At 40.4% G+C, this 24,664-nt stretch overlaps 2 protein-coding genes across 5 annotated transcripts in view; one reads left to right on the forward strand and one right to left on the reverse strand.

Annotated features, from left to right (window-relative positions):
* Positions 1-7,840, reverse strand: part of ndc80 (NDC80 kinetochore complex component) — a 52,609-nt gene extending 44,769 nt beyond the window's left edge. Inside the window, exons 1-2 of one of the 4 annotated variants that reach the window (XM_069908107.1) lie at positions 7,688-7,840; positions 108-206 (exon numbers count right to left, since the gene is read on the reverse strand). In XM_069908107.1, the coding sequence (XP_069764208.1) occupies positions 108-193 (86 nt within the window). In that variant the 5' untranslated portion in view covers positions 194-206; positions 7,688-7,840. Of the gene's footprint in view, positions 1-107; positions 207-292; positions 366-1,860; positions 1,960-7,684 lie in introns of those variants that run through there. The other 3 variants (XM_069908108.1, XM_069908109.1, XM_069908110.1) reach the window with 3 other exon arrangements.
* A 78-nt stretch (positions 7,841-7,918) lies between these two features.
* On the forward strand, positions 7,919-23,106 carry LOC138748259 (dickkopf-related protein 3-like). Its single transcript, XM_069908112.1, has 4 exons — positions 7,919-8,031; positions 9,521-9,655; positions 11,684-11,767; positions 22,776-23,106. Exons 1-4 carry the CDS (start codon positions 7,966-7,968, stop codon positions 22,803-22,805), a joined length of 315 nt encoding a protein of 104 aa, XP_069764213.1. The 5' UTR covers positions 7,919-7,965; the 3' UTR covers positions 22,806-23,106.
* The last annotated feature ends 1,558 nt before the right edge of the window (positions 23,107-24,664 follow it).

A 24,664-nucleotide genomic window follows, 5' to 3' on the forward strand; every position in this document is an offset into this window, starting at 1 on the left:
GCAATATCTCAGTGACCAAAATCCCCAGTTAAATTACCAAAGCTAAATTTTGTTCCTGGCTCCATGTCACTATGAAATCTGAAACAATTAAAACATTTTGAACTTGCCTTTGAGGTGTAGTTAATCCATATCGGTTTACTTCACTAACTCTGTCAGGCTGTGAGGACCTGCGGCTGCCTGTGTTTTGATTCATTTTGAGTGAACAGCTAGAATAAAAACAATTATAGTGATGAGACATTAATATCACAGATACCTATGAAACAATTATAGGTATAAAAGATCAGGTATTCACATTTTGTTTCAAACTGATGAGCCTTTCTTCATTGGACCTTTGGTATTCCTGGGCCTTAACAGAGCAATGCTTCCTTCAAATTTAAATTTTAAATTTAGAAATACAGCACAGTAGCAGGCCTTTCCAGCCCACAAGCTGTACTACCCAAATACCCCAGAACTGCAGCACGGTTAGCCTAATGATGTAATAGCACCAGCTATTGGGATCAAGATTCGAATCCCATGCTGTCTGTAAGGAGTTTGGTATGTTCTCCCCGTGTCTGCATGGGATCCGATTTCCTCCCACCATTCAAAACATATCAGGGTTTGTAGGTCAATTGGGTGTAATTGGGCAGTATGGGCTCGTGGTCCAAAAGAACCTGTTACCGAGCTGTATGTCTAAATTTAAATTTAAAAAAATTTAAAATGGTAATCTCCTGAGGAAACCCACGCAGACAGAGAGAACATACAAACTGCAACCTCCTTACACACAGTCCTAGAGTCAACCCGGGTTACTGGCCATGACTGTGCGAACCATTTGATTGTACCAATCAAACTTATTTGCTATTATTTGGCTCAGATTTAAATCACAGCCAGGTCCACGTAGCAACTTCCAAACACAAGATACAAGACTACACACACCATCGTGCAAAAACCTTCAGTGAGACACCTGCAATCCACAATCCCCCTCTCCCCATTCCCCATCTCAGGTTCCTGCTAGTTAACCGCCTTCCACCTCCCAGACCCCCCTTACTCTCTCCTCTCCCCATACCCAATCCCTCCGAAACCCACCCCATACCCAATCCCTCCGTACCCTCCCCATACCCAATCCCTCCGTACCCACCCCATACCCAATCCCTCCGTACCCTCCCCATACCCAATCCCTCCGAAACCCACCCCATACCCAATCCCTCCGAAACCCACCGCATACCCAATCCCTCCGTACCCACCCCATACCCAATCCCTCCGTACCCTCCCCATACCCAATCCCTCCGAAACCCACCGCATACCCAATCCCTCCGTACCCTCCCCGTACCCTCCCCATACCCAATCCCTCCGTACCCACTTCTCTCGATACCTACCTCCTCTTCCTCCTGTATCCACTTTCCTTTCCCCCCCTCCCCGACCTGCCCATCACAGACCCACTCCCAGTCTCTCCCTCCCTCCCTCTCCCCCCTCCCCCCCTCCCTCCCTCCCTCTCCCCCCCTCTCCCCCCCTCCCTCCCTCTCCCCCCCTCCCTCCCTCTCCCTCTCCCTCTCCCCCCCTCTCCCTCTCCCCCCCTCCCTCCCTCTCCCTCTCCCCCCCTCCCTCCCTCCCTCTCCCTCCCTCCCTCCCTCCCTCCCCCCCTCCCTCCCTCCCTCTCCCTCCCTCCCTCTCCCCCCCTCCCTCCCTCCCTCCCTCCCTCCCTCTCCCCCCCTCCCTCTCCCCCCCTCCCTCCCTCCCTCCCTCCCTCTCCCCCCCTCCCTCCCTCCCTCCCTCCCTCTCCCCCCCTCCCTCTCTCCCTCCCCCCCCCTCCCTCTCTCCCTCCCTCCCTCTCCCCCCCTCCCTCCCTCCCTCTCCCTCCCTCCCTCCTCCCCCCCAAACACGTACCCGTTCTCAGTCCCTCCGGATGCTCCCGCGCTTTCTCCAACTGACTTATATTTTAATATTTTGGCGCCCACAGTGACGTTCCCGAAACCGTCGCGGCCATACGTCAGCGAGGGTGCCACGTGATCCGGCGCGTCACGGGGCTGGAGAACGTCTCGCTGCAGGTGCCGCTGTGGAAGGTGTCAGTGCCCAGTGGGCTTCCCTCTCCTCTCTCCACTGTGCCCAGTCCATCCTTTAGTGTTCACTGCCCCGCTGCAAACAGACTCGTTCTTCCCCCGGCCCGAGTCCGCTCTTCCCCACGTTGATCACTGCTTTGAAACCTGGAGGACGGAGTGGAATTCTTGTTCTTCTGCCGTTTCCTTGACCAGTCTCTGAACCAGGACTGGTCTCTCTCAGCCTTACCAAGAAAGGCAAGGCATGTTGCAACCACCAACTTGTGCGGCTGGATCCTGAGGTCCCAACCTCTGTACTTAGTACCGCACCCAGAAAACACCACCCTGTCCATCTGACTTCCCACCTTCAGAAAACTCTGCACCACCCCAACCCCCCACCACCACCACTAGTCGCTCTGTGTTGCATCACTCTCCGAGAACTTATGGGGAGGCACGGTTAGCGTAGCCGATACAACGCTGGTGACCGGGGTTGGAGTACGCCACTCTCTGTAAGGATTTCTACGTTCTCCCCCGTGGGGTTCTTCCTGGTGCTCTGGTCTTCTCCCACCCTTCAAAACGATCCAAGTTAGGCAGCATGGGTTTATGGGCCTGTCACCATGTTGCATGTCTAAATTAAAATTCACCGTGCAAGTCCTACCTGGCTTGACTTACCAAAGTACACTTGTCAGAGTTAAATTCCATTTGCCACTCCTTGGCCCATCTTCCCAACTGATCTAGATCCTATGGTAACTTCAGGTATCCTTCCTCACCATACACTGCAAGAAGGCAGCATCATCTCATCTGAGCACCTCAAAGCAGACACCACTTCCTCTTCCTTTACCCGAGGACTCTTCTTTTACTTCCTCAAAAAACTTAATTGGGCTTGTGAGGCATGACCTTTCCTTCACAATGCCATGCTGTCTATCCCTGAAAAGACTGTACTTCTCGGGGAGTCACGTGATGGAGTAGTGCCCTCTCCAGAGAAAAAGTCAAGAAAAGACAAAGCTTAACAAATATAAAGTATAAGAAATAGAAGATAAAGTTGTAGAGAAGAGAAAGAAGATGGCACCCAAGAAGGAAAAATAAAAACAACAGGGGAAAAAAAAAGAAAAATCACCAGAAAAGAAAGAAGAAGGCCTTACTTGCATGAAGGAACAGGGAGCCGTGGTGGTGAAGAGCGCCCGATCTCCGAGGTTGGTGCTGGCCCCACGGAGTCGCGACCCCCCGACCAGTGGACTCCAAAAATGGCTTTCTGAGCCAAACAAAAGTGCGCAATCAAAGGTAAAAGGAAACATCGACGGGAGTGGGGCTCAGCCAAGGAGCAGGCAACCACAGCGTGACCAGCTGAGGGATGCCTGACACCAGGGCTCTCAGTTGGAAGTTGAGGAAGGCGGCAGAAGAGGGAGTGAGGAACCAGGCAAGGAAAAGAGTCGACGGGGTGAACGGCAAGAGGAGCAGCAGCAGAAGGCCCGACAGATGAGCAGCCCAGGAGGGGAGGATCAACAAGAAGATGCCCAGCAAGAAGAGGCCTGACAAAGTGATACAAGCAACTCATCAGGAGAATTGGATGAGACACAGATACAAAGAAGAGAAGAAGAAGACACAAACGCAGGTACAGACACAGAAGAAGAGGAAGAAAAAGACCAAGATCTTCACAGAGAAATAGAAGGTAAAACTGATGGACAGAATATAGATAAAGCCTTTTTCGAAGAACAAATGAGAGCATTAAAAGAATGGTTGTCATTAGAATTTAGTGCAATTAAAAGAAAAATGAAAAGAACAGAAGATAAAATGCAAAGTTTAGAACGGGTCATGACAGAAATAGGGAAGAGTGAAAAATGTGGAAGAATGGGAAACGGCTGTAGAAATGGAAGTAAATGACAAGAGGAAAATTGGAAGAAAGTGACAAAAAAATTAAAGAGGCACAAGAGTTGTTATCTCAGAAAATTGATATGTTGGAAAATTATAGTAGGCGAAACAACATAAAAATAGTGGCCCTGAAAGAAGATGAAGAAGGCACAGATATGAAGGAATTTATAAAAGAATGGATCCTGAAGGTCCTGGGAATGAAAGAAATGCAGGAAGAAATGGAAATAGAAAGGGCACACAGGCACTAGCTCCGAAACCGCAGACACATCAAAAACCAAGATCCATCTTTGTAACATTTTTGAGATATACAACAAGAGAAAATATATTGGAGCGGGCAAAGAATAAAGTTAGAGAAGATAATAAACCATTGGAATACAAGGGTCAAAAAATAATTTTTTACCCAGACATAAGTTTTGAACTCTTAAAGAAGAGAAAAGAGTTTAACACAGCAAAATCGATTCTATGGAAGAAAGGTTATAAATTCATGTTAAGACATCCAATCGTGCTTAAAATATTTATTCCCAGGGAGCAAAACAGACTGTTCTCGGATCAGGAGGAAGCACAAAAATTTGCAGTGTTTGCAGGATAGAAGGAGAGATGAAGAGATGTAATAAGAATGAAGAAAGGTGATAAAGGTGTAAAAACAATGAATATGTAAAGAACTAAAGCAGGGAAGAAAGGAAGTAAGGGGGGAAAAGGGAGAGCTTTGTTATATGTGTTAAAAAAAGTATTTTCTGGGAGGGTTTGGGGGGGAGGAAATAACCGTCACTGCGAAATCAGTTGACGCTTGCGAGCAAGATCGCAACCCAAATGGAAAGGGAAGTTGTGGTTGCCCGGCAAGGGATAAGGGGCAACTCTGAGAGGGGGTCCATTTGGGGTTAAGGTAATATTGGGTGTGGGAATTGTTGGAGTATTTTATGTTTTAAATGTGTTGTCATACATTGAGTTTAAAAAGGGAAAACTGAGAGATGAAAATGGGAAAAAGGGGGATGGAGGTGGTGAGGAAGCAGAAAAGAGGTGTAAACAAGATATAAAATGGCCACATTGAACTATATGACTATAAACATTAATGGAATACATAACCAAATTAAAAGGAAGAGGCTATTAAATTTACTGAAAAAATGGATATAGCATTTTTGCAGGAAATGCATCTAACTGAAGTGGAACATAATAAATTAAAGAGTGACTGGGTAGGATACGTAGTGGCAGCATCATATAATTCAAAAGCTATAGCCATATTAGTTAACAATAAACACAAGGTTATGCATGATACAGTATAATTGGTTACACAAGTTATATATCACTCCTCAAAAATTAAAAGAATGGGATCCGACATTATCAGATAGATGTTTTCACTGTAAGAAGGAAACGGGAACAACAATACATACAATTTGGGCATGTATGAAAGTGAATACGTTTTGGGAAGATCTAAATCAGATATTAAATAAAATCACAAAAAAAACATACCAAAAAATCCAGAGATGTTTCTTTTAAGTAATATAAGAAGTAATGAATTAGGCCTCAAATTGGATAAAGTGCAAAAAAGATTCATTATGATAGCCTTAGTAGTAGCAAAAAAGTGGAAAATGGGAGAGAGCCTGAGAATACAGCAATGGCACATGGAAATGAATAAATGTATTGGAAAAAATAACATATAGTTTAAAAAATAAAGTCACATTATTTGAACAAATTTGGGAACCGTACATGGAACATCCATCCCCTAAACCGATAAGAAGGCAAAACGACTTGATCCAGTGTGTAAAAACACATGACTCATTTTTCTTGTTTATTTTTCATTGCGTGAAGACATTGTTTTATGGTTTTATTGTATTGTATATGTGGAATATTTATTGGTTTTGGAAGGGGGTGGGAAGGGGGGAGGAGGGTGGGGGGGGGGAAAAGGGAGAAAATGCCACTGTGTATATTTAATGAGAGATGTTTGTATATATTTTGGTTGATATGATTCACAGTGTGAAAAATAAAAAATTATATATAAAAAAAGAAGACTGCTTCTCTAAATGCTCATAAATCCCGTCATTAAGAAAACTCTCCAATACTCCGGTACCTTCCCTGTGGCAAAGATCATCACCAACATCTCAGCAATCTCTTCTCTCCCTTCCCATAGCAACTAGGGGTTATATGTCATCTGGTCCCGAGGATTTATCAATCCTAATATTTTTAAGATCCAGCACTTTCTCTTTCTTAATCTCAGCATGGCCCAAGACATACACTTTTTCTACTCTGACCTCATCTTGACCAAGGACATTTTCTCCGGTGAATACTGAAGTATTAATTTAAGAGCCCCTCAGCCTCCTCCACCTCCAGGGACTTTATCCTTAAGTGGCCCTACATTCACTCTCATCATCCTTCTGTTTCTCACATAAGCATGGAAGTGGGCAAGGCTTGGGTGGCGAAGGTCCTTGAGGATAGAAGCTGCTTTCTTGAGACACCCCCTCATGTACATTTATTCTGGGTTAGGGGCATTTTGGAGGATAGCCTTACTTTTAACCTGATCATCTAGTTTATCTTTTGCCACATTTGAATTATGTGCTTTAATACAGGGCTGTCTGTTTTTTGGATATTAATTTAGTATCCTATTTATATATATATAATTTCTCATGCTATCTTCTCCCCTACCTTGTGCAGGGCAATTTGTGTCCAAGAGGGTATACCACCTTCCTTAAAGAATGATGTGATGAACCTCAACTGGGCCGCCCAATAATATTTTTTGAAATCTTGGAGCCTCATTCCTCCCAGATTGAAATCCCAGGTAAATTTCTCCATGGAGACCCTAGCTACCATATTCCTCCAAAGAAAATGTCTGACACACCTGTTAAGTATCTTAAAGAAACTGGGGCAATGGCATGGGCAAAGATTGAAAAAGGTATTGTAGTCTTGGCATCACATTCATTTTAATGCAGTTGACCCTGCCCACCCACGCTATAGGCAGGTTTGTCCATCTGTGTAAGTCCTCCTCAACCTTCCTAAGCAGGGGGAGGTAATTCAGTTTATATAAATTTTGTAGATTTTTGTCCACCTTTATCCCCAGATACTTAATCTCCTTTTGTGGTCACTTGAACTACTCTGTCACTGGAATTCCTCACAATTCCCTTTTCTTAGCTGACGAGCCTTCTTTATGATTGCATGAACATGGAGGCCCCAGGATGGCTCTTCAGAGATTATGACACCCTTTCCATTGCTAACCCCTCAATGAGGACTGTTTATGGACCCTCCTGGTCCACAATCACTTCCTTAATTTTGCTAACATTGTTGATGTGACACCATTTAATCACTCTGTATGCTTACTCACGGTGTCATTGGCAAATTTGGATATGGCATTTGAATTGTGCCTAGCCACATATTCATGGGTGGAGAGAGTAGAGCAGTGGGCTAAGCTGGCACCCTTGAAGTGTCTGTATTGATTGTCAGTGAGGAGAGACGTTATTTCTGATTCGTACTGACTGTAGTCTTCCGATGAGGAAGTCAAGGGAGGAGAGGAGAAGATGTATCTGGTGATCACACAGTAGGTGGCAGAAATGGCTGCGAGGTGAGTGGTCCTTGTCTTTGGTTAACCCTGCTGGTATTCCGAAAGGGGATGGTTGTGTCCAGGAGAGTGCACAGTCCCAGCACAGGCATTCCCTGGATTATAGAACCATCGAACATTACAGCAGAGAAACGGTCCTTCGAGACTGTGCCCAACCATTTTTCTGCCTAGTCCCACTGACTTGCACCATAGACCACCTTACCCTCCCATCCATGTACATGGCCAAATTCTTATTAAATGTTAAAATTGAGTCTGTATTTACCACCTCAGCTCGTTCCACACCCCCACCGCTTTGTGTGTGTCTGCTCGCCCCGGTGTTTGCTGGATAGCGAGAGGGCTATGATTCTATTTCATCAATCCTTCGCTCAGTGGCGGGAAGCAGAATGTATCGGTACTGAACACCTGCATCTTGTTCTGATTGGCTGTTGATGTATTTATGTGTACGAGTGTTGCCAGGTGACCGGCTGCCCTCTGTGACGTCATGGGCACGCGGCGGCATTCTTCAAACGGTCGTGCCGCTCACTTCGTGCTGCACACGCCGCCATGCTTCGCTGGCCGGTATTGCTCTTCCTGCCGCTCTTCGCCGCAGCAGCAGCTCCTGCCGCTAGGGTAAGTGAAAGGGGGAGCGGGAAGGGCAGCAGTGTCAATGGCCACTGTGATCATGGAGAGAGCAGAGTGACAATTTGGCAGCAGCATTGGCAGGGGCGCGGGGGAACCACTGGCAGGGGAATGGGGTGGGACTGGCAGGGGGTGTGGAGCACTGGTAGGGGTGTGTGGGCTCTGGGAGGTGAGAGTGGCAGGGGCACATGGGGTGAGTAGTTTGGGAATGTCGAGCACTGGCAGGGGTGTAGGGTGAGAGTACCAGGGCTGCACTGACATGGCCAGGGTGAGATACTGGCAGAGTACTGTGTTCAGAATAGATTTGATGTTCAAAGAGAATCAAGGAGTGGTCTTTATTTACACACAGGAATTCATGAAAAGGACACATACTGACAAATTAAAGTACACAGCACACAAGGCTGTTCAGCACTCACTACCCACAGGCATAACACACTGAGAAAAGCAGATTTAACTTCTCCAGCAGCCACCACTGTGTAACAAAAAACAAGTACCATCACATAAACCTGGTTTCCAGCATTGACCACAGCTTGGGATCTGGGACAAGCCCAGTGCAGTCAGCTCTCCGGAGATACCTGCAGAAGGCAGCAGCAAGAGGGAGGGAGGGGTTGGAGAGACAGAGAGAGAGAGACTGAGAGAACTGCTCAGCTTTTTCAATGCAGGGTCCATCCATATGATCTGTGAAGACTAACCATGTACCACTTCACCTGTGGGGTGATCTCAGACATTTTGGCCCTCAGTTTGCTTCCCACAATTTTGCATTGAACATTCAGGCACCCAGAGTTTGGCACTGGACATGTTGGACTGCTGCCCCACTCCACTGACATCCCAGTTAATTGGCCATGCAACATTCTGGGACTGTTTCCACTGGGCCACCCTTAACTGGGACACTCACTGCTTTTCCACTGAACGCAACTCATCCCCGAGGATCAGAGTGTTCTAACTTCAAGTGGAAGTGGGTGACTTTCTGCTGTTCATTTTCCACTGGTTTTATCAGCATGCTGGTGTCAGAAAATGACAGGGATATGAGTAGGGGTAGAGATGGTTAATCCCTGGCGTGAAATGAGAGAAGCAGCAAAGTTGTTCCATGCCACTCGTATCCGATCTCTAAGTGGGACGGTGGAAGTGGTGGTTGGGGCCAGGCAGGAGGAAATGCTACAGAAGGTATTCACCTTCAGCAATAAGGGACGTCTGTCACATGCTGATGGCCTGATTGGGAATATAGAATTACTGCAGACAAACCACAGGGTGGAGTAAAACACTGCAGACACTGTGAATGAAGTAAAAACACAGTTTGACCTGCTGAGTTTCTCCAGCATTGTGTTTTTATTTTTGTTTAAAAATCTTCACAACTTGCTTTTGGCATAAAACAGTTTGCTTTGGTTTTCAGCTTTTAAGATTTACAAAGAACTTTAATTATTAATGTTATTGTTTTGGTGATACCACACACAATAATTATGTTAATTGTATCATGTTTTAGGAATCAGGCAGTGAATCAGATGGTTTTGTGAAGGTAGTTGACTTCGACAGCCTACCCCTGAATTATCATGACGAGGAAAATGAAGAAGAGCTGGTTGGAGACAAAATCTTCCACAAATATGAAAAAATTGACAAGGTATGCAAAGATCAACAATGAAAGTTGTCTTAGGCTACAGCAGAATCTAGATAACTGGAGAAATGAGCTACATGCAAGTAATACATTCTGAAAAGTTAAACTGCAGTGCTTAACAGTAGAACAGGGAGATGGGGTTCAGGTCCCATAAAGTGGTGACACAGGTGGACAGGGTGGTGAAGAAGGCTTTTGGCACGACTGCCTTCATCAGCTGAAGCAGAAGAGCTGAAATGTCATGGTACAGCTACACGAAGTGTAGGTGAGACTGCATCTGGAACATTGTGTGCAGTTTTGGCCATATTATTAGATATTAAAGAGAGAGGGTGCAGAAAAGATTCACAAGGATTGTAAACCTTTTGACCAGCCTTCCAATTGTGGGATTTTTTTCAGAGGACTTACTGACGTCTACGTAAAACATGGCAACTGCATGGACACCTCCTCAATTAGACTAGATGTTGCTCCGCAGCAAATCTGTGCTGCCTATCTCAATCATTCCCAGCCCTTTCCAATATACATTAATTCTGTCTTTCACTGACATCAGACAAACTGACATGTTCCTGATACCCTCCTTGAAGAATTTGCTGTCTTCCAGTTATTGGCACCACACCGGAGATTTAAATATGCAGTCTCCTCCTTTGCCTTCTTTAGCACTTGGGATACTTCTCATGAGGCAATGGGTATTTACCCATCTTTATGCCAATTAAAACATAATCCTAAATGTGCTTTAAAATTTTTGTGTTGCAACTAATATATCCACCTATAGATAAAAAGTATTAAGACCTCTCCGCTGTTGAATATATATGGGTTTTGGAGGGGGGTGGGTAAAGAGGAGGGAGGGAAAGGGGTAAAAAAGGGAGAAAAGACCACTGTGTAAATTTAATGAGAAACTTTTGACAATATTGTTTGAAATGGTTCATAATGTGAAAAATAAAAAATTATATTTAAAAAAAAAAAGACCTCTCCATGCACATGTTGCCATTTGGTCCTAAATAGTTATCCTGATCCTCAAAATCCTTACAAATGCCTTGAGAATTTCCTTAAACTTATCAGCTAATGATACTTTGTGGCCCTTCCATGTTGCAATAGCCTGTGTGTACAGTACTCCATACTTCTGTTTTCCTTATCAAACTCTTGATGACCTGGATTCCCTGGACATGCTTCTCAAGCCTTCACCCTGCATGGGTCAGCTGGCCCAGAAATCATGCATATTTCACTTTTAGAGATGCCAACATCCTGAGTGTAATTTACCTGTCCCCATTTGCCAGCTCCAACTTAATCAACCTACTCCAGCTCAGACAATACTTACTGGGTAATGATCACTATCCCCAAGGCACTCCATCCACTTGCCTGGTCTCAATCCCTGGGGCTAGACTGGCATTCCTCCTGGAATATTTCCTGCACATGCACCAATGTTGTCCTCTATGCACTTTGTTTTTTTTCCCTTCTAATCCTATGACACTGAGGAAATTTCCAGTTCATATTGGAGAAGTGAAATCCCCTTTTACCATCACACTTTCCTAAAACACAAGGTTGTTTGCCAAACTACTACTCTACCTTCCAGAGATCATATAACCTTAGCAAAGTGATCACACCCTTTTCATTTCAAAGCACTAACCATTTTGTGCTGGTTTTGTTTTTATCTTTCCACCTTTATTTGGGTTTGATGTTAATGCTTATGCAATTGAACAAATTATATGGCAACATTAATCATTCTTTAATGTCACATTTAGAGTTATCAGATATTGACACTTGTATATAAGATTATGGATGGAATTGTTAGTGTAGCAGTTAGTGTAATGCCATTACAGCGCCAGTGACCCAGGTTTCATTCCGACACTGTCTCTAAGGAGTTTGCAGTTATCCCGTGTCTGTGTGGGTACTGAGGTTGGTTAATTGGAGTATTTGGGCAGTACAGGCTTGTAGCCCAGAATGGCCATTACTGTGCTGTATGTCTAAATTAAACTTTTTAAAAATGACATATACCTCTCAGAAATTGTGTCAGTAATACTGTGAGGTTTTTGTATTTTACAGGAAACTGATGATATCACTGGAGATACAATCCTTTCAGAGAGAGAGGTTATTGAGGAAGATGATGATGATTTCCCCGAGAGAAGGGTTTGTAAATGAGCATCTTTTATAATCAGAAACTGATACTTTGGCTTATCCAATGAATTAGTTAAAATGTGTTGAATTCTGGCCAATGGGGTGTGCGTGTGCGTTCATTCAAGATGGTTCTTTTCCCCATTGACCAGTCATTTACTGTTCACTTCTCCAAATTCACTCAGTACTGTGCACAGAATTAAACAGTCGTTACATTCAACGGGCTCTGGCGCCTTAAGTTGTTACCAGTCAGGAGGTCTTTGGTGGGTGCAGGAGAAATGTTCTTTGGACATGCAAACTGATTCCCTTCAATAAGCAACCGAAATGTCTTTCCAAAATAAAAAGTGCCTTCTTCCAGATAACCGCAAAGAGATCTTCTTTACCCTCATTTCAGCAACAACTTGCCACTACAGAGATTTTGAATAGGCTGAACTCTGAACGCAAAACCCATCTTGAAATAGGGTCTTTCACAGGCTTTTCACTTTGCAGCCTTTCACTGAATGCAGCAGCTTTTTATCTCCCCTTTTCGATTTCTGTCTTGCTTGCTTGTGAAAAGTGACCTAAACTATCTAATCTTATTCCCCCTTTTAAACATATATTTTATCAACTTATTCTATTACGATAATGGACTCTTGGCTGATTTTTATTATGATGCTAGCTTGTCATTCATGCTAAGATGAGCAAACCTTTTACTATCTAAATTTTGACTCCAAAGTCATTGCTTTTTATCCCTTTCACAAACTCAATTGCTGAGTCACTAACACCATCCCTTTCTGGGTAAAAACAAATAGTTTATTACAGGGAAGTAGAAGGGCAGGAAAAACACAGCAGTTATGCCGCATCCATAGAAAGAACAAGGCAGTCAACATTTCAGATCCGAGCCCTTGGGAGTTCATTCTCCACTACTTTTGTATACTGCACTAGATCCTAGCATCTGCATATTTTCTTGTTTTCCACACATCATGTTGAAATGATGCACTAGATCCTAGCATCTGCATATTTTCTTGTTTTCCACACATCATGTTGAAATGATGCACTAGATCCTAGCATCTGCATATTTTCTTGTTTTCCACACATCATGTTGAAATGATGCACTAGATCCTAGCATCTGCATATTTTCTTGTTTTCCACACATCATGTTGAAATGATGCACTAGATCCTAGCATCTGCATATTTTCTTGTTTTCCACACATCATGTTGAAATGATGCACTAGATCCTAGCATCTGCATATTTTCTTGTTTTCCACACATCATGTTGAAATGATGCACTAGATCCTAGCATCTGCATATTTTCTTGTTTTCCACACATCATGTTGAAATGAGTATCAAATTACCTGTGTAACATTTTACATCTTCACCTGTTTTTGCTCATCTGCTGATTAAAAGCCATCATTCTCTGCCTTGTTATTTGAAAGTTTAATGTCTGCAGCAATCTCGAAGATTAATTCCTGCTGTGACCATCTGGAAACTGAGCTTATTCTCTATCTGAAGTTCTGCTCACAATGACCTACTATTACTGCACATCTTGATTTGAACACATTTCCAAATGGTTCCATTGTTCCTTATGAATATTCGACAAGATCACCATGATCTTCCATTGCCCATCATGTACATCTCTAACTTTCATAGTTCTATCTTTGAATCACAGCAGAAGAGCTGAGTTCGAGGATAGGGCTGGCTCTTTATTCCCTTGAATGGAGGAGGCTACACTGAGAAATGAATAGAGGTTTATAAAATCATGAGGGGATGGATAAAGTGAATGCTCGTGGTCTTTATCCCAGGGTTGATCGTTCTAGAGTGAGAGAGCGTAGTTTTTAAGAGGGAACTGCTAGGTGACTTTTCTTAAAAACTCTGGTCCATAACACGAAGGAGCAGAAATAGACTGTTCATCCCTTGAGTCTGCCCTGCAAGTGGTCTGTGTCTAGAATGAGCTGCCAGAAAAAACTGTAGATGCAAGCACAATCTTGAGTTTCAAAATACACTTGGACAGATTTATGGATAGGAAGGGCTAATAAGGAATATGGTCCAAATGCGGGTAAATGGGACTACCCCAGAATGCCAACTTGATTAGCATGAACTATTTGGGCTGTTTCTGACTTCACGACAAAAGAGCATTCTGGTCCATGCTAACTGTGATGCTAATCAAGTTTGCCACATTAGGCCTGTCTCTCTACTCTTATTCTAGAATCGAGGACAGAGAATATAGCAGGACAGTACTGGCCCTTTGGCCCTCAATGTTGTGCCGACCTGGGGAGGAGTCACGTGATGGAGTAGTGGCCGGACGGTGAACTCCAGCCCTCTCCAGAAAAGTCGGGAAAAACAAGAGAAAATACAAAGGCACAGAAATACAAGTTAAAGAAAAGTGAGTATAAAGGTGGAAAGAAGATGGACACAAAAGGAGAAAAATCAAAATCAACGGAAAGAAGAGAGGAAGAGAAGACAACGGAGGAAAAAGGTGAAGGCCTTACCTGTCCGAAGAGGCCCGCGGTGGAGAGAAGACCCCACTACCTCAGGTCGGTAGAAAGAGAACTACAACAATGGCTCACAGAGCCGAGTAAAAGTGCGCAACCGCGCATGAAAAAAAACACACCGACGGGAGGGGGGACCAGCTGGGGAGTCGATCTCCACAGCCGGCAACGACAGCTGCAGAACACCTGCAGCAAGAAGAGACCACAGAAGACAATAGAAACAAGAAAGAAGAGGAGGAAAGGGCATCAAAGAAACAACAGATGGTCAACCTAGAGGAAGAAGAAGAGGAAGAGGAAGAGTACAGGGAAATAGAAGAAGAAAAGAAAGGCAAGGTAAAGGAGGTACTTGCTCTTGTTAGAGGATACATGGAGTCATTTAAAGAATGGCAAACACAGGAATTCAATGATTTAAGAAGAAGAATAAACAACACAGAAAAGAAAATAAATAAAATGGATATGACCTTAACAGAAATGGGGAAAAAAATGGACAAGATGGAAGAACGGGCAATAGCAGCAGAAATGGAGGTAGAAGACTTAAAAAAGAAATTGGAGGAATCTAATAAAAAAACTAAAGAGACACAAGAATTACTAGCCCAAAAAATAGATATAATGGAAAATTATAACAGAAGAAATAACATAAAGATAGTGGGCCTTAAGGAAGATGTAGAAGGCAAGAATATGAGGGAGTTTATAAAAGAATGGATCCCTAAGGCCCTAGGATGTCCAGAACTACAGCAAGAAATGGAAATAGAAAGGGCACATAGAGCATTGGCCCCTAAACCACAACCACAACAAAAACCAAGATCTATTGTAGTAAAATTCCTAAGATATACTACAAGAGAAAAGGTACTGGAGAAGACAATGGAAAAAGTAAGAGAGGGCAACAAACCACTGGAGTATAAAGGGCAAAAAATCTTCATTTATCCAGATATAAGCTTTGAACTCCTAAAGAAGAGAAAAGAGTTCAATGCAGCAAAAGCGATTTTATGGAAGAAAGGATATAAATTTACACTGAAGCATCCTGCGGTATTGAAAATATTTATTCCAGGACAACAAAACAGACTACTCTCGGATCCAGAAGAAGCACGAAAATTTGCAGAACAATTACAAAAATAGACTGAGGGATGAAGACGGGTAATGAGAGCAAAAATTATCACGATTGATATGTATGTGGGTAAAGACAAAAATAGACTGAGGGATGAAGACGGGTAAGGAGGGTAAAAATGACCACGATTGATATGTATGCGGGTAAAGAGGTATAAGAGTGAATAGAGACAATGGGCATATGTGAAAGTATCTGTAATTAGAGGAAAACAGAGAGTATAGACAAGAATTAATAAGGGAAGGTAATGGAATAGAGAGAATAAGGAGGGAACTAAAAGAGTGACCTTTGTGACATATAAAAAACGAAATCTTTTCTGGGGGGGGCTGGGTGGGGGAAAAGAGCGGTCACTGCAAAATCAGTTGACGCTTGCGAGTGGATTCGCAAATCCAAATGGAGAGGGGAGATGTGGTTGTCCGACAAGGGATAAAGGGCAACTCAGGAGGGGAAGGGGAGATTGGGGATAAAGAAGATAGAAATAGGAGAATAAGGAAAATGTTGGATGTTGTAGGAATGTTGTCTGGTAAAGAGTTGAAAATAAGAAAACAGAAATGGAAAAGGAGGAAAGGTAATGATGGAAAAACGGAAAGAGAAGATAAACAAAATATAAAATGGCTACGCTGAACTATATGACTCTAAATATTAATGGAATACATAACCAAATTAAAAGGAAGAAACTACTAAATTTACTGAAAAAGGAAAAAATAGATATAGCATTTGTCCAAGAAACACACTTAACTGAATTGGAGCACAAGAAATTAAAGAGAGATTGGGTAGGACATGTAACAGCAGCATCGTATAATTCAAAAGCAAGAGGAGTGGCTATATTAATTAGCAAAAATGTGCCATTTAAAATAGAAGAGGAAATAATAGATCCAGCAGGGAGATATGTTATGATAAAATGTCAGATATATTCAGAGCTTTGGAATCTACTTAATATATATTCACCTAACGAAGAAGATCAAAAGTTTATGCAAGATATCTTTTTGAAGGTAGCTAATACGCAAGGGAACATACTAATAGGAGGGGATTTCAATCTGAATTTGGATCAAAATATGGATAAAACGGGGAAAAAAATTAACAGGAAGAACAAAGTAACCAAATTTATAATTAAATCAATGCAAGAAATGAAACTTGTGGACATATGGAGGAAACAAAACCCAAAAGAAAAGGAATACTCATACTACTCGACTAGACATAAAACATACTCAAGGATAGACCTATTTTTGTTATCAGCTAGTATGCAGGATAGAGTAAGAAAAACAGAATATAAAGCGAGAATGCTATCGGACCATTCACCCTTAATACTGACAGTAAAGCTAGAGGACATCCCTCCAAGAATGTATAGATGGAGATTAAACCCCATGCTACTTAAAAGACAGGATTTTAGAGAATTTATTGAAAAACAATTAAAAATGTACTTTGAAGTAAATACGGAATCAGTGGAAGATAAGTTTATACTATGGGACGCAATGAAAGCATTCATTAGAGGGCAAATAATAAGTTATGCAACCAAGATGAAGAAGGACTATAATCAGGAAACAGAGCAGTTGGAAAGGGAAATAATAAACATAGAAAAAAAATTAGCAATAAAGGAAGATACAACCAAAAGAAGAGAATTGGCGGATAAAAAAATAAAATATGAAACATTACAAACATATAAGGTGGAGAAGAATATAATGAAGACAAAACAGAAATATTATGAACTAGGGGAAAAAACACACAAAATCCTAGCATGGCAGCTTAAGACAGAGCAAACTAAGAAAATGGTATTGGCAACAAGGAAAAAAGACAAACAAATTACATATAATCCAAAAGAAATTAAGGAAAACTTCAGAGAATTCTATGAACAATTATACCGAACCGAAAACGAAGGGAAAGAAGGGAAAATAGATGAATTTTTGACTAAAATTGAACTACCAAAACTACAAATAGAGGAACAAAATAAATTAACAGAACCATTTGGAACAGTAGAAATACAAGAGATAATAAAAAATTTACCAAATAATAAGACACCAGGAGAGGATGGACTCCCAATAGAATTCTACAAAACATTTAAAGACCTAATAATACCGCCCCTCCTGGATGAAATCAACCAGATTGATGAGACACAAAACTTACCAGATTCATGTAAAACAGCAATAATTACAGTGATACTAAAACAAGGGAAAGATCCACTCTCACCAGCGTCATATAGACCAATATCTCTGCTAAACACAGATTATAAGATAATAGCTAAACTATTAGCGAACAGATTAGCAGAACAGGTACCGAAAATGGTAAATTTAGACCAAACTGGATTTATCAAAAAAAGACGCACAACAGACAATATTTGTAAATTTATTAACTTAATTCATGCAGTAGAAGGAAATAAAGCACCGGCAGTAGCAGTTGCTTTAGACGCAGAGAAGGCCTTCGACAGAGTAGAATGGAATTACTTGTTCAAAGTATTGCAAAAATTCAGTTTACCGGAGAAGTATATTAATTGGATTAAAGCATTATATAAGGGACCGTTAGCGAAAGTGACAGTAAATGGACATGTATCAAAGCAATTTAACTTAAGCAGGTCAACGCGGCAGGGATGCCCACTATCACCATTATTGTTTGCGCTAGCTATAGAACCACTAGCAGAATCGATAAGAAGAGATAATAATATAAAAGGAATAAAAATAAAAGACAGGGAATATAAAATCAGTCTGTTTGCGGATGATGTGATAGTGTACTTAACAGAACCAGAACTATCAATAAAAGAACTATATAAGAAATTGAAGGAATATGGAGAAGTGTCGGGATACAAGATAAACGTAAATAAAAGTGAAGCAATGCCTATGAATAACGCGGATTTCTCAAAATTTAAGGAGGAATCCCCATTCAGATGGCAAACGCAGGCAATAGGATACCTAGGTGTGCAAATAAACAAAAATCTAGGCCAATTATATAAACTCAATTACAATCCACTAATGAAAAAATTACAGGACGATTTAGAGCATTGGAAAGAGCTACCACTAACACTGATAGGAAGGATAAACTGTATTAAAATGAACATTTTTCCAAGGATACTATACTTATTTCAGGCATTGCCAATACAACTGACAGAAAAATTCTTCAAAGAGTTAAAGAAAATAATAAGGAGATTTTTATGGAGAGGGGGGAAACCGAGGATAGCACTAGACAAATTAACAGAATGGTATAAACAAGGAGGCTTACAATTGCCAAACTTCAAAAATTATTATAGAGCCGCACAATTAAGGTACCTATCAGATTTTTATCAAACAAGGGAAAAACCAGACTGGACGAGACTAGAATTAGATAAAATAGGGGAAAAGATACCTGAACACATATTATATAAATGGGACGAAAAATTGGTACAACATAGAACTTCTCCAGTATTACACCATCTCCTCAATATATGGAAGAAGATTCATGTAGAAAGAAATAAAATAAATTACCAAATACCAAAACTAATATTGACGCAAAATAAGCTACTCCCTTTTACAATAGACAACCTTGCCTTTAGAAAATGGGAAAAAAAAGGGATTAAAAGAATAGAAAATTGTTTTTCAGGAAGTAGATTCTTATCCTTTGAACAAATGAGAGATAAGTACAATATAACGGGAGATACAGCGCTGGCATATTACCAACTGAGATCCTACTTGAAAGATAAATTAGGAAGCAACTTGAGTTTACCAGAGGGAAGTAACCTTGAATATGTGATTACAGATACAATGTTAATCAAAAGATTTATAAAAAATATGTATATTAAACTGCAAGAAAAGGAAAATGAGGAAACAAATGGTAAAACTAAACAAAAATGGGAACAAGATTTAAATATAAAGATAAAAAAGGAAACATGGGAGAAGTTATGCTCTGGAACGATGAGAAATACAATAAATACGAGGCTGCGTATGATACAATATAATTGGTTACACAGACTATACATTACACCGCAAAAGTTAAATAAATGGGACCCAACGGTATCTGATAGATGTTTTCGATGTAAAAAAGAAAGGGGAACAACAATTCATGCAATCTGGACATGTGAGAGAGTAGAAAAATTTTGGGATGATCTCAATCAGATATTAAATAAAATAACAGAAAACAATATACCAAAGAATCCAGAGATCTTTCTCCTAAGTAACATAAAAAATAAAGAATTTGGAATTGACTTGGAGGATGCACAAAAAAGATTTGTTAAGATAGCCCTAGCTGTAGCAAAAAAATGTATTATGTCAACCTGGAAATTGGAAGATAATTTGAAAATACAACAATGGTATATAGAAATGAATAAATGTATTCCATTAGAAAAAATAACATATAGTTTAAGAAATAATATTGAAATATTCGAACAAGTATGGGAGCCTTACATTAAATACAATAGCGAAAACCTACCGGGAACAAACATTACCTAAGTTGATGGAAGGAGAAGAAAAGAAAAGAATGGACTCAGTAGAATTTCTGGTGTATTTTTGTTGAATGACAACATTGTCTAACTGAATTAATGCAACCTAGATTGTATAACTAAAATGGATGAGAGGGGGGGGGATGGGGGGGTGGCTTGGGAGGAGGGAGGGGGGAGGGAGAAAAAGTCACTGTAAATGTGTGGAAAAGAAAAAGTGTATATCATGGCTATTGTGATTTATGGTGTGAAAAATAAAAAATTAAAAAAAAAAAAAATGTTGTGCCGACCTGTGGAAAGCTGCTTCACAACAATGAGAACCCAGAGGAAACCTATGAGGTCATGGGGACAACATACAAACTCCTTACAGACAGGGCTGAATTCTAATTCAAGGCGCTGGCGCTGTAACCACAACTCTAACTGTGATGCCCAAATACCGCTCATCATTTGTTTTACCAGATAAAATTGCATATTTCAATAATAATTCACTTAGGATTCTGCTCTTATTCCCTGGCTCCACGCAGGTTTTCCTTTTGGAAAAGGAAGGCACCCACTCTTTCCTCAGAATTCCTCTTGGTTTTAGTGTATTTATAAAAGGTTTTTGAATGTTCTTTTTTCTTAGCTTGTCAACAATGTTTTTTGTCCACTTTTTACCCTCTTTTTATTTCTTATCACTTCATCTTCTTTTGTTAACTGGGGTTCCCTTACCACCTTTGTTTACTACTCTGAGCTCTTACTATCTCACTTTTAAATGCCCTCCTCCGACACTTTTTCAATGTTATGTTGTCCTCTTGCCTACCTTAGGATTGTGGAATGTGATTATGGTTGATCTATCCTGTGGTGAACTGCTGTATTCCTGATTACCTGTTCCACCCTGTACCTGTGGTCCCTCCCTCCTTGACCTTGTATAAAGCCTCTTGCACCTTTACCCTTCCCCAGAAAGCCTGGGTCACAGCAAAGGATGAGGCCCTGTCTGTTGAGAATAAAAGCCTGTAAATCAGCACTCAATCTTTCAATCGAGTTATTTACTGCACATCATATCCGGGCCTCAACCCCTCTTCTGTGCCAGTTAACCATCGTGTGAATTCTCCACGCTTTCAAATATTGATCGACCTCCTCTTTAAATTATTCCAATGATCTAGTCTTCACATTCTCCAGTGTAAAGAACTCCAGAGATTCACCATCCTCTGTGAAAACAAATTCTTTTCCATTTCAGTTTTAAATGACAGCCCTTTGTAACAATGTTCCCGTAGAGTTATGGAGTCATAAAACACAGAAAGTGGTCTTTAGCTCACTGTCATTGTCAACCATCAAACATCTATGTGAGTTTCATTTACCAGAACTAGATGCTTAACCACCCTCATTCTCGTCTTCAAAGGAAACGATTCCAACTTCTTTGTTGTTTGGAATCGACTCAATGGCCAAAGGGCTGTTCCTGTGTACGATGGTTCTGTGCATGATAACCCCCTCATCTCAGGAATTTTCATCACACATACTTTCTTAAAAAAGGGTCAAATGTTGTACCTATATGATTGTAACTTTATAAACTTTATAAACTTTATAATACTCTCCTATTTTGAACCCTAACTATCTTGCACAAAGTGCCACTATGCCAACTCATTGCATCTACCTAATAACATTGTGTGATGCATACACAGAAATAGCTAGCTTCCTCTTCAATTATTTGAAACTTTTCTTCTTTTAGATATTAGCTGCCTTTTATTTCTCTTTCCCAGTGCATGATCTCACATTTTCTTTCATTAAACTCCACTTGCTAAGTTTTCTCCTACTCTATAGCTTATGGATTTTGAATATCATCAACACAGCTCTTCCTTCAGGTACAAATACTCCTTCTGATATAAATAGAAAAAACTGGGGGGACAATAACTTGGGGCTCCAATCTTGCCTAAATGTTACAAAATTGGAACTGATTCGCTCATAGTCCTTTTGTGAAGTAAATCTACTTTTCATATCTAAACCAACCTTCATGTGACCTCTGACCCAAGACATAGTTGACCTGTAACTACCTCCGCAATTAGAGATGGATAATAATAAATGTTGGTATTACCAGCCATATCCCTTAAATTAATAAATGTGATATTGTATACTTGATAAATCATTTCACATTTCAGCATGCATTGGATTTCATTTTACATTACATAATTTGCCCATAAATTTTCAGATAAAAATATAGTCTTAGAAAAATAAATGCATGGATATCAATATTTGCTGGCAGTGCTGCCACTGGTGTGGATCTGGGAGGGATGGAGACACATTTTCCAGTGCTCCTCTGTAGGGACTTAATGCCTGGCTTTCCGACCCGATGGCCCGTACAGATTTAAGCCGCCTGCAAAATAGGGCTGGCAGTGGGTTTTTTAATATATCAAGACCTATGGAGGTGCGGGCCAAAGATGGTGGCAGTTCTGCCAGAGGTTTACAGGCTGTTGGTGAGTAGCAGACCAGCACGTCAACATAGTGGGTGAACTTGTTCTTGAATTAAAATATTTGCTAATATTAACTTGGAAGCATTGCTCCAAAAACATAAATCACATGGGTACTGAAGTAAAATGTAGCTTATATTTCTGCACAGGAAATTTAAAACCAATGTTAAGTTAAAATACAACAGATATGATTGTAATCACAAACTAAACAGTTGAAATGTGTTCCCTATTTTCATCACACATGGCACCCGTTCATTGAGACTAGCTATATGGGAAGTCACAACATTAGCCCAACTGGAAAATAAAGACAGGAGTAAATGGAATTTCTTGAAAAATGCCTCTTCAACATGTATAGGGTCTGGCCTATTGAACACAAATTTGTATGTACTGCACTTGCAAAGGTTTAAGCAAAAAGCTGAATAAACCACCAGGATAGTAACAAAGGCTACAACTTGCTCAAACTCTTAAAATTTAGACAAGGGCAAATCTATGGCAAGGTTCGAATATGAAATCCCCATTCTCAGTAGAGAATTGGTAATAGTTACAATCATCTTTAAATACAGTTGATTCATACTACAGATAACAGATGTATTTTAATAGATTCTTTTGCACATAGGTAATTGAACCTCTTCACTGGCAGCAATGAACAATGAAATCAGTGACGGCATCCTCATAAGGATTGGAGAATGATCTAGAGCGACTGATTTTTTTATACTTCCATTTATATTCAATACTTTCAGGGTGAAAGATCCATCCATTTTATAATAGCTACCATTTAAAATAAATACATTTTACTCTGTATAAATATATGGCATGTGAAAACTTTTAGTTATATGGATCCCAGAGGACCAACTCCTGCACACCAGAAATCAAAAGTCAAAGTGTGATGGAGATGCTAAGGATCAAAATAAATAACATTGATGCCAATAAACATTTATGCAATCAAATTTTTCCAGCATCACTGAGAGTTATTTTAATAATGGATGTTTTGTTGAGCATTCTCCAGGGATAGATATCTGTATATTGCACAATAAATCATATTAGTGCAGAAAAAAATTGGATATGGTATTTATCTTTAGTTCATTTATAGCTGCAACTCTTCTATAACAAGTAAATCTCACAGTGCATTTGACTAAGCTTCTTGAATATCATGGGTGACTGAACTATTTTGGGTGCGAATTAAATCTGATCTTGCAAACATTAAGGAATAAAGAAAACCTGAAGCCATCTTAGGTAATCAATAAATTCCACATTTCTTTGTCTATATTTTTACCTTGAGCCCTCAGACTTTGGTCATATGAACAATTATTTTATGGAATTAATTGAGTTTATTATAATTAAAATTGTTTACCATTGTGAAACAGGAACTGTCTGAATGTGAAACTGTCTGATCTTTTACTTTGTGCTTGTAAGTAACACTAACATTTTAAAATTGATCTCTTGAAGCTCCAATTAATACTGTCAATGATTTGTAACAAAATATTACATAATAAATTACATACACTCTTTATAATATAGTTAATAAATGAGAATTTAACTTCAAAGTTTGCAAATGACATGAAAACAGAAAAATTTGAAGAACGTGGGTACAAAAATAGAAAATAATGGAAAAATACAGTTGACCAGGTAAATAACTTTCAACCATCAATCTATTTGTCACTCATCATAACTCGAAAATTCAGATGTGGAAGGATTTTTAAAAAGATACAGGGAAACTTCAGGGTCAGCATACTGCTGCAAGAGTGAAGATCAGGGAATCCTGAATAACCAGAGATACTGGTCAAGCAAAAGGAAGCAAATGTCAGTTATGGACAGGTGAAATCAAGCAAATCCTTTCCTAATTATCGAGGATATCTCAGTTCACATAAGAGGACAAGGAGAAGTTTTGCGGTTGCAGATAATAGAGAATCTCAAGATATTAAAGACAAAAGAGATTCTAGGAAGCTAAGTAAAACACAGTAGTTTAAGTAAAAACAACAATGCTGGAGAAACAGCAGGCCAAACAATGTACTTTACATAGGAAAGATAAAATACACAATAAATATTTTGGCCTTAAGCCCTTCATCAAGGTATGGCCCCTCAAAGAGCAAGCACAAGGTCATCTTTGGGTGATGCCACAGGCAAGGTCCTTAATTGGTGTTTCTCATTTGCCTTTATTGTGGAGAAAATCACGAACGCAAGGAAACAGGGAGGTAAAAAAGTCTTGAAAAGAGTCAATGTTGAAGATCCTAAAACACAAAGATAGATAAATCCTCAGGGTCTGGTAGTGTATCCCTGGACATTGTGAGAAGCAAAGGAAGTAATAGCTATGGCAGAGACATTTACATTATTTCTAGGCATAGGTGAGGTGCTGGAAGATTGAGGGTGGCTAATATTGTGCCTTTATTCATGAAAGGCTGCAAGGACATCAGAGAACTAAAGAACATGGTGTTTAACATTAGCCATGGGCCGGTTACTGCAGGGGCTTCTGAGACAATATCTACGTGCATTGGGAAAGGCAGGGAC

The sequence above is a fragment of the Narcine bancroftii genome, chromosome 13 (genome assembly GCF_036971445.1).
Source record: "Narcine bancroftii isolate sNarBan1 chromosome 13, sNarBan1.hap1, whole genome shotgun sequence".
NCBI classification, from domain to species: Eukaryota; Metazoa; Chordata; class Chondrichthyes; order Torpediniformes; family Narcinidae; genus Narcine; species Narcine bancroftii.